Source organism: Apium graveolens, chromosome 11 (genome assembly GCF_009905375.1).
Source record: "Apium graveolens cultivar Ventura chromosome 11, ASM990537v1, whole genome shotgun sequence".
Taxonomy (NCBI): Eukaryota; Viridiplantae; Streptophyta; class Magnoliopsida; order Apiales; family Apiaceae; genus Apium; species Apium graveolens.
In genome coordinates this window covers 131,092,905-131,104,051 of record NC_133657.1, presented here as the reverse complement: position 1 = coordinate 131,104,051, position 11,147 = coordinate 131,092,905, and the positions used below count along the sequence as shown (strand labels likewise).

Sequence of the window (11,147 nt, the reverse complement as noted above, 5' to 3'; positions counted from 1 at the left end):
TTATCATTTATAATTATTTTACTTTTACAAAAGTTATTATATAAACAATAATAATATGTTATAATCAGCCGTGTATAGGCTAGTATTAATAAAGACATATGCAGTCCAGGACCGAAGGTTGAACAGATTATTTAGCAACAAGAAATTGAGCAGGAAATAATGGTTTAAGTAACAAGAAATTGAGCAGGAAATAATGGTTCAGACTCTATATTGCAATTCTACAATCCTAATCTCGGTCATTAAACTCTCTATTAAGTTCGTTTTTCATCACCTAACCATATAAGTATTTTGCAGCAAGGTCTCTCAAAATAATTGACCTGTAGGGAATCGGATATACTAATTCGGTGTCCAAGTACGATCTGAAACGGATTGAATTCAGTAATTAACTAGAATTAAGACCGGGCAGGTTTGATCTTTTCATATCAAGCTTCTTATTCCAGATTATATGCTCTACAAAGATTCGCCTGAGTTATCTATATACCATGAGCAATGTACCAAGTAGGTCATTAAAGTTTGAAAACATTAAACTTCACACAACAAACTACATTAGCTTTCCAGATCTACAACTAGAAAACCAAAAATAGGTGCATAACTGAACATTGACCATTATTGAGCAGCATTTTTTACAGTTTCTGATTGACGGTGAGCTTGTCCTTGATTTAGTCTGCACTAATTGCTCCCGAGGGGAAAATTCTGACAAGAAAACTAGATCATCGAGAAGTGAAACTTGCATAGTCTCTTGCAGTGTTCCATGTAGCAGTTTAAGTCAAATGAGGATCCAGATTAGACCCTGATACAAATTCAGTCTGCAGCTCTGGGAATGGAAGAGTTGTAGTAGGGGTAGACTGAAGCATGTATGGAGCAATTGTCATGTCATTGAGAGATGAAGCAGATGTGTTATATCTTATAGCACCTACCGGATGATCAAATTTGCAAGTCTGCCCGAATTTGCAGTATTTTTTCTGCATATAAAAACTGCAAGGTTGCACACCCTGTTCACAAAAAAAAATAAATTAAAATGGAATGTGTACTCCAAAAAGCATAATATGTGTGTAGTGGCAGCGGCAAGGGGACATTTCACTTTTTAACATTCCTTCTAGAAGACATCAATAGAATAAAAAACACCCCCGGGGTACGAACATGACGATGGAATGGAGAAATCAAGAATAATAAAGGATATAAGTTAGCAAATAAAGTTTTTTTCCAATGGATGCATTCGGAAAAATTTACATAATAATACTAATACCCGCAGCAAAACGCTCATACGTTAAATTTATACATTTGATAATACTGCAAAATGGAATACATTGTCATGAGTAATATACCAGGATCATAGTATGAAAAATGAGGATGAATACAGCCTAAAGACAACACTTACTGACACCAAAACTGAGAGCAGATTAAACTGTGGAAACTGGTCTCAGTATAATGAACAGAGAGCAGGGCTACAATTAATTGTACTAAATAGATAATGGAATAATAAAAATAGATTAAAAAACAATAATTTGCAGAAAGTAAAGCAGTGCACATTCCCTCAATGGCACTGTTACTGCGATAGAAAACCTGAGGAATACGATTGCACATTTGCACTCCTTGAAAAATATATCAACTGCCTCTTGGAAAAAAAGTTCTCTTCTCAAATCTCAACAAATTATTTGGTCTCATCTTTTTCAAATATGAAATTTTTATACTACATTGCAAATTGTTTTTACCCTGCTCCTGCTTGCTCTATCTCACAGATTTTTAAATCTAATATTACAGTTCATATGAATATCTAACAGTTATCTCTAATATTTTCCTAGCGAAGATATGTGAATATATAAATGTATGAAACTAGTTCCCAAACCCTTCAGCAACGATTGAAGACCGTAGAGATTTTCACTTTTAAATCATGTTGATGTGGTTCTTTACAGGAACACCCTTACCTTAAGCAGGCATCTTATTGCTCCTGCAAATACTATTATATTGTCAAGGTTATTCAGATACTCCCTCCGTTCCTCAAAAAGTGGCATGTTTTGACTTTTAAAAGTCAATCTGACCAAGTTTTAAAATTAAATAAACAATTATTGGTTATATAAAAAATCTTCAAAAACTACATCTGATTTATTATTAGGTACGATTTTATAAAATTTTAAAAATATGAAACAGTTATGTACAATTTATGATCAAACTTCAGTAAATTTAACTTTTAAAAGTAAAAAAAATGCCATTTTTAGTGGAACAGGAGGGAGTGACTCTTAGCTATTCATAATGTTTAAATCAGACAAATTGTATAGTGTTGCAGGTTGAAACCAATTGGAAATAACATATAAGTATAGCCTTCACTTGAACATCTTTAACTCCATCTTCTTTGAAGTTATTGAAGGGTCACTCAATTTTCTAGCAGACTAAACTTTTCATATGGAAATTTAGTAAAAAAAATTGTATCTAACTAGAAATGAATTGCTGCATCAGCAGAGAGACTACATCTGCACCAAATCTTACTTCCTATTTTTGATTCAGAGGCATACTACTATAGAAAACGATAACTATATAATAATCCTTCACATAAACTTCTCACACATATCTAACAAGACCACAAATCAGATTTTCTAAGGAACTATTAATTTTCGTTCATTAGTTACATATACACTAGATTATAGCCCGTGCTACGCACACATCATTTTACTTTTGATAATAATAAATTTAATTATTTTATTATAAAAGTAAATAATATATTTATAAAGAACTATTACTACTACTATAAGTTCTTCAATTTAACACATTCTACCCACACTGCCAACTCATGTTTATTTTATTTTTATTTAATACTCCCTCCATCCCATTTTAATAGTCCATATTGTAAAAAAAATATTTCCCAAAATATTTGTCTTGTTCTCTATCCCATGCAAATTTTATAGTTTCAATATTGACTAAATTAAGTCGCAAGACCCTCCTCATAAATGTCATTGCATAGAAATTTAAAATGCACAGTATTTAATGGCTTTTGTGCGTGTATATAAATGTATACACTTACTTAAATTAATATAATGTATAAAAAACTAAGTTACTATTGTTGTGTGAAAATGAGAAAAAAGACATTGCATTATCTATTTCTTAATATGTGTGAAATTTGCAAATTGGACTATTAAAATGGGATGGAGGGAGTACATTTTAGTAATATTTAATTTTACACGTTATATAATAAATTGCATTGATGAACTTACCAAAATAAAAAATATTAATCAAAATACTCATTAAAAGGCTTACCGTGAATATCACAAACAATATTAATGATGATTTAAAGTAGAAATTTAAATATTTAACTATGAATAGATCAAAATAAGTACGTGCGTCATTTACCGACATAAATATGGGTGCACAACTGTAAAATGGATTTTCCAATAATTTAAATGGGTCAGACTGAATGCAAAAATTTTATATGAACCTGAATATTAATATGAATATGAAACCCGAGGAATGAACTATGCAGAAATTAATAATACATTAGATAGGGTACATTGATTTTCGGGATCTTTGTACTTGTTTAAACCAATTAAAAGCCGGTGGCCACGATAAAACCAAGAGTCCATGTCTAAGAAATATAAATAGAAGTTAAAACACGAAGTAAAATGTAATTCATGCAAATCTCAATTGACTTGATAAAGTAAATTTTGGCTTATCCAAAGTGAGATCCTATGACTTCTGAGTAATCTAAAAAAAATTACTTTTCACTTTAAGTATTTTATTATTTAAAAGGAACATGTGATTTTTGATTTATAAGGTATTATCAGTTTGGATAGATTTATTTAGTAATTCTAGTTTGTAACTTATTATGTATAAAACTCATAATACAACAATAAAATACTCAAATGTATTCTTTTGAAGTGATTGTATGCATTTTTATGAAGTTCAATAACAGAAATAAGAAATAAAACTGAAACAAGTACACATTTTCTAATATCCAGATTTCTTACTTATAAGTAACTTTTTCTTATTAAACACAATTCAAAGTAAGCTGATTTTTACTTATAAGCCATAAGCTGACTTACAAGATGTTGCCAAACAGACCCATAATAGATACTTATGATTTGTAGAATAGAACAATCCAAAGAAATTATTCATACCGGACGCAGAGGTAGTCCTACATGGCTGAGAACACAATTTGTCCTTGATACAGCCCAGTCCGGTGGATGGTGATACTTGCAAGATGATCCAAATTTACAGTCCCCGTTTTTCATATAGTATTGGCATTCAGGTTGGCCAGGTCGCTCCGGAAATAGGCGTGGAGTCTGGCTATTGCTTGAAAGACCAGCAGAAGAAGGAAACGGAGCATAAGGTCCTGCAAATGCAGGAGCAGAAGAAGATAGTGGTGTCACACCATACAGAGATGCTGGTCCGGCAGAAGTTTGAGCACCAGGAGACATTACAGGGCTCACAGGTCCCTACATCATGTAATTTGGAGCACAATAAGAAGGATAGTCATATATGTGTCATATTCTCAAATCAATTAACAAACAGACATACCGAATAAGGACTCCAGTTCGTAATTGGCATCACACCTTGGGGAAGCAGCAGGGGACCATAAGCACCTGATACATACGACCCTGGCAATAATGGGGGCCTTGGAACCCTGTATCCGGTTGCTCCTCCATACTGTTCAGAAGGGGGTGAGGACTGCACATTTGGATAATATGGACGTACAGATGCCGGAACTGATATACCAGGCAGCTGAGGATGGTGAAATTTACAAGTTAAACCAAATTTGCACTGCCCTGTTTTCAAATAGTAGGAGCATTCTTTCTCACCCTGTTTGGAAAGATTAGGAGCAAATGCCAAGCTTAATCAGGGTCGTATATAGGCAATAGTCATGTATAATCATACTTTCACAAAGTGCGGAAACTAACTTAAGCGAAAAGATAATTACCGGTCTTAATGGGTATCCATAACTATTTACTGGTACATTGCTCAAAGATCCACCTCCATTTCGCGGGTGATGAAATTTACAAGTAGCACCAAATTTACAAGTCCCGGTCCTTAAATAATACTGCAGAATAAGAACATATTTCATTACGTGGATAGTGAAAACCAGAACTTGAGGAATAACAAGAAGAACTCAATCTTAATAGCAGTTAACCTGGCATTCAGGTTCCCCTATTCTCTCTGGAAATTCGCCTCCTTCAATCCTTGCAGCTCCACCAACCTGAACCATATATGCCTGTATAATTCAAAAAAAGCCAAAAGTAAAGATATGACCTTGCAGACCGCCCATATCAGTACAAAAGATAAAGGCAGGGGAGCATGCACATCACAAGAACTATATGTTTCTAAATGCAGTTGTAAATAGTAAAATATATTAAAAAGCTATATTTTCTATTGTCAAATATGTACAGGGAAATGAGGCGGTTTGCTACTGTTAATATTTTTTGGCTTGGACGATGATGGGGAACAAAAACACAAATCAAATTGATACTCCCTCCCTCTAAATAGTCGATTTTGGAAACTTCACGCATGTTAAGGAAATTTAACTTGTATATTTGCTTACAAGTAAATATTTGAATGTAGGCATAGACAAGTAATATGGGACAAAAAAAATATCTTTAGAAAAGCCTAATATTGAGGACAGAGAAAGCATTATATTTTACTTAATGGCATAAATGATTGTATTTATAAGGAACAATCTGATATGAGTGATTGTGGAGATTTAGGAAAGTACAAAGCATAATTAAAAAAGAAAAATAAAGATATATATATATATATATATAGTAAGTTTCTAAAGAGAAACCCTTTTAAAAAGGAAACGAGAGAACCTTAGATTTAAAATGAGATTCAAAATATTTTTTAGCTTATTTTAACATTATAATATTTTTAAATATTCATTAACATTATAATAGTCATTACATAATTTTTATAATCAAGATTTGAATCAACATTTATGAGATTCAAAAACAGTTTCTTAAAATTCATGAGATTCAAAATTAGGTTCTAAACAATTTTTCATGATTTTTTTTTAGAAAAATCCAAACAAATTATTGTTTGTAATTAACTTTATGGAAGCACTGTGAAAATAAAAAAACATTTACACTCTTTTTCAGTTTCAAAATTAATTTTAAAAAAAGGGTTCTCTCGTTCCCTTTTTAAGAGGGTTCTCTCTTGAGAACTAGCTTACATATATATGACTCCAGCTAGACCCATGAGAAACGAACAGCCAATTAAGAGATTAGAAATTTAAATACTGTTTGCTATTATCAATAAATAAGGAATGACAAAACCGTGGGACCTTCCTTTAAATGGGGGCCCTGAGGCAGGTGCCTCAATAGCCTGAAAGCAAGCACAAAAAGTGATAAAGACAAATCTGATAAACAGATTTCAATCGAAAATTATGCATTTATTTTGAATTAATTAGATATTAAATATACTAATACCAAATCTAACCTAGCACGGGATCAAATAATTACTCACTTTTTTCCTAAGTATTAGTTACTCTTATTTTTTCATATTTGTCATAGATTGTGCGAATTTTGTGATTTGTTTGTGGAATAAGGAAAGGAATAAAAGTTTTTATAGATTTTGGATGTGGTTAAACATATCAAGCCAATTTAAATATATCGATATAAAGGGTTTAAATAAAATGTGGCCTCTAGGTTAGATCTACAACTAATAGTAGACATAAATGATAAAAAATACAAATATTTAAAAACTGGGTACACAAGTCTATGGGAACCGCACATCTTAGACCTATTTTAAACAGGAAATAAAACGCTACAGATTGTCTATATAGCATCAGCTACATATGCTTTACCCTAGATACAAAATCCCACCAAACACTTTATGACCTTCAACTTAATACTGAACCTGAACAGAAAACTGCAAATTAGACATTAAAAAGGTATGAAGTATTAAAAACTATACATGAAAAATTAATATCAACATAAAACTAATAACAGTACATCCCGTAAATTACTTCTTTAATGCAAACATATTTCTAACGACTTTCCAAGTTAAGATCACAAGGATAATTGCACTGACATTTGTCAGTTGTCACCATTTCCACACAACATTTACATGATGAGTATTTATTGACTCCTATCTCATTTATATTTGTTGTCATAGTTACTTTGTAATTGATTAGTGAAATACAGAAATAAGCACCGATTAGTATAAATTTTTTATTATTGCATATATAAATCAAATAGCAAGACAAATGCAAGGGGCTTAAATATAAAAACGATCTCTCAGTTTGATCTACAGCCATTTTTTTACCAAAACCAGTTAGATCCAATACCTAATATTAGGCATAAACGATAAAATAACCATGGGAAAGTGTGTACACAAGCCCAGTGAAACCACACATTGTACACCTATTTCATACATGAAATAAATGAAACTGATAACAAATATAGCATCAATACTTTCCCTAGAGACAAAATTGCACCAAACACTTTTTGACACTTAACTTACACAGAATTCAAAATTAAAACTGAATAGTTGGTAACAATAAAGAGGTGAAGTATTAACTCAACTACGCATAGAAAATCAAAACCAGCTCTCACATACAAATCACATACATGGATTATATAGATTTTGAATGTGAACTCACAAACACTCCCACAAATCAAATAGATATAAAATAAAAATGAAGGCCTTGAATAATATGTGGTCCAGTTGGATCTACAATCTAATAAAGGCATAAACGAGTACTCGACAAAACTTAAACACGAAAAACCGGGTGCACAAGTCCATAGAAACAGCACATTATACCCCTATTTTCGCATGAAATAAATGCTACAGATAACCGATACATCATCAGCAACGCACATTTTCCGTATAAAACAAAATCCCACGGAACACTCTTTGACTTAAAACTTTACACTAAAGCTAAACACGAAACCAAAACTTCACGGTAAAAAGGTAAAAAGTATTTACTGAACCACACATAGCAAACTAAAACTAACAGCACAAAAACAACAAGTTAACAACAGTAACAGCCCTAAATTACATTCCAAATGCAAGCATAGACTCACCGAATTCCGATCACGGGGATGATTGAAACGACATTTGTTACCATATCCACAAGAGCCAGTTCGCATATAGTAAGCACAATTAGGCACACCTCCTCTCTCCGGATAGAACTCTCTGCCTAGCAACCCTAACCGCATCATAGATTCTACATTCACAAAACGACCACAAATTACCATAAATATCAAAACCCTAGACACTACAATAACAAACACAAAACACAGTACAAATTCGAAAAAAAAACGAAAGAAGCAAACCTTCAAGTCCAGTTTCCTGACCCGGTGTAGCCCATTGATCCGTCTGTGACCCGTTTCTACTATGTCCGTACAGCTCCATACATATATCTAGCCCTTCTTAAACTTTCTCTCTCACACACTCACACACTACCTTTACAAAATGAACACTAAAAATATAAGTATTAAAAAAACACACACTCACACGGTGATTTAAAACGATCGGAGATGAAGAAAGTGATTGATAAGTATGTACAGTGAAACGGAGAGAATAGAATAATAGAAATATACAAGGTTTCTAATTCTCTCCCGAGAGAGAGATGGGGGAGGGGGTTTGTTTTGGTCTGTTTTAATGTGAACTCCAAACACTTTAGTTCTTTTTTAGTCCAAGCTTGTCTGTGTACCCGCCAAACATACGAGAGTACTTACTGTGGTATTAATTTATGTATTTTCGGAACTAATTTAAGTAACCGACACCTCGTTTTCAATTTATTACGGTTATGCCCCTTTCATCTCACATATGTGTTTTTTGTACACCGGGCCTCTGACAGTTGCAGTTTTCTGTTTATGGAATTATGGTACAAAAATTTGCAATCGGTAGCTAATACTATTAGTCATCATAATTATTCATTGAAAGAGATATTTTTACCTAATTTTGTTGAAAAAGACATTTAGTGAAACATAAATACCGAAATAATTGATTGGGGGGTATAATTTATTTTTTTCTTCAATTAAAATATGGCTCAAAGTCATTGTAATATTAAATTACATAATATTTTCTACATGCGCCATAAATTCGTATGTATTAAAAAAATCTTAATATAAATATATTTAATGTTATGCGCCCAACATGACTTCGTACATATTAAAAAAAAACTTAATATAAATATATTTTTTATTATGCGCCCAACATGATTAACATCCGATCAAATTATTAGGGGTGGGTATCAAAATGCAAAAATCGTATGATCCCACCAATCTGCAATGTAAACGTAATTTTTAATTTTTGTGATGCGGTTGCGATTTAAAGTTTTGACAAATCAGAGGTTAAGATTTTAACTTTTTAAAATGTGATTCAAATCACCCACCGTAATATTTGATATATTATAAATATACATGTATTAGCCTAAAACTCGTGCGATGCACATATTGTTTTTAATATTATTTAATTTTTGAATTTAATTTTAAGTGAAAAATGTTAAGCTCTGAAATTTATTTATTAGAAAAATTTAATAATATGATTTGATAATAATTTTAAATATACATAAATAATTTAGTGATATTTTAATTTTAAAAAATAACACTAAATGAAAGATATAGTTTTATTGATATTTATTTGTGTATTCAAGAAATATAATTATATTTTAATTAAAAAATATATTTTAACTCACATCAATAATATACGAATTATCTTATACGGACAACATCCAACTAATTATATTCAGATTTATTTTAGTTTTAATTTGTTAAAGTTTAGCGTAGATCAATACTATATGTTATTTTGTTTTAACCTTGGGACTTTTATATCAACCAGCTAATTATATTTAATTTATTTTTAATTTTATTTTAGTTTTGGGTGAATATTATTTTATTTTAAACTAAATAAATAATATACTTTGTTTTAGCGTGGTGACTTTATATCGATCAACGTATTACGTTTCAATTTTTTTTTATTTTAGGATGGTTCAGTAAAATATTTTTTTAATCTGGTCTGTAGTATTTATAAATTTGTTTTAGCATGAGATAGTAAATCTTAGCTTTTAGCCTAATGCCCGTTTTATCAAACAAATCCAGCTAATTATATTTAGTTTTTTGTTTCATATTATTTTAGACCGGGTAACTATTATTTTCAGTTAGACCGTGGATAATATATTTAATTTTGTTTTAGCCTGATGACATTAAATGAGCTAAACAATTTTTTTTTCAATTATTTTTTTAGCTTGTTAATTATTTTGTTTTAGCCTGATGACATTGTATCGATCAAACAAATTTCCTTTCAAATTTTTATTAGCCTTTATTATTTTGTTGTAATCCGAGACTGCAAATACAATTAAATGTATGTAATTTATTTTTAATTTTGTTTAACTCGGCCCGGGTGAATATTATATATTATTTTGTTTGAACCAAGTTCATTAGATATATTATAATTCAATTTGTATTTATATAATTCTACTGTAAATATTAATTTATTTATTATTTTTATTTCAAATATTATTATAATTATGGTGACGAGAGTATCAACTAAAATCTTATTAATATAACTAGCCTAAAACCCGTGCGATGCACGGATTGTTTTTAATATTACATAATTTTTTAATTTAATTTGAAGTGCAAATTTTAAACTCTGAAATCTATTTATTAAATTTTTATGATAATATGATTTGATAATTATTGTAAATATGCATGTGTATAATTTAGTGAAATTTTAGTTTTTAAAGAAATATCATTAATTGAAAGATTTAGTTTTGTTAAAATTCATAGGTGTGTTTACAACATATAATTTTGTTTTAATTAAAAGATAATTTTTAGTTCACATCAATAGTAAACAAATTATCTTTACTTTAGTATACCGAGCAAATCTAATTAATTATATTCAAATTTATTTTGGGTTAATTTGTTTAAACCCGGATCAATGATAAAAAGTTTATGTATCAATGATAAACCCGAATAAAAGTATATATTATTTTATGTTAGCTGGTATAATTATTTTCTTATTTTAATTTTGATTTAACTCAATTGTATAAATTTTTGTAGCCCAGATGGATAACATATATTGATTTATTTTAGTCGCGATTATACTGACTAAGGATTCATCTCTATTTTTATTTTATTAAAATTGTTTTGGATATTATAGAATTTGAAAAAAGCCCGCAATGATATGATTCCAAATATTTTACACACATATCTGCAATCAAA

General features: G+C 30.4%; 1 protein-coding gene across 2 annotated transcripts; it reads right to left on the bottom strand.

Moving 5' to 3' along the window:
• Positions 1 to 387: 387 nt before the first annotated feature.
• On the bottom strand, positions 388 to 8,595 carry LOC141697606 (zinc finger CCCH domain-containing protein 32-like). Of its 2 annotated transcripts, XM_074502083.1 has the most exons (7): positions 8,256 to 8,592; positions 8,004 to 8,146; positions 5,117 to 5,197; positions 4,907 to 5,026; positions 4,507 to 4,788; positions 4,107 to 4,424; positions 388 to 992 (listed from the first exon to the last, which is right to left on the bottom strand). In XM_074502083.1, the coding sequence occupies exons 1-7, from the start codon at positions 8,332 to 8,334 to the stop codon at positions 762 to 764; spliced, it is 1,254 nt and encodes a 417-aa protein (XP_074358184.1). In that variant the 5' UTR covers positions 8,335 to 8,592; the 3' UTR covers positions 388 to 761. The 2 variants fall into 2 exon arrangements, with proteins under 2 accessions (XP_074358184.1, XP_074358185.1); XM_074502084.1 differs by lacking the exon at positions 388 to 992 and having other exon boundaries at positions 4,101 to 4,424; positions 8,256 to 8,595.
• Positions 8,596 to 11,147: the final 2,552 nt, after the last annotated feature.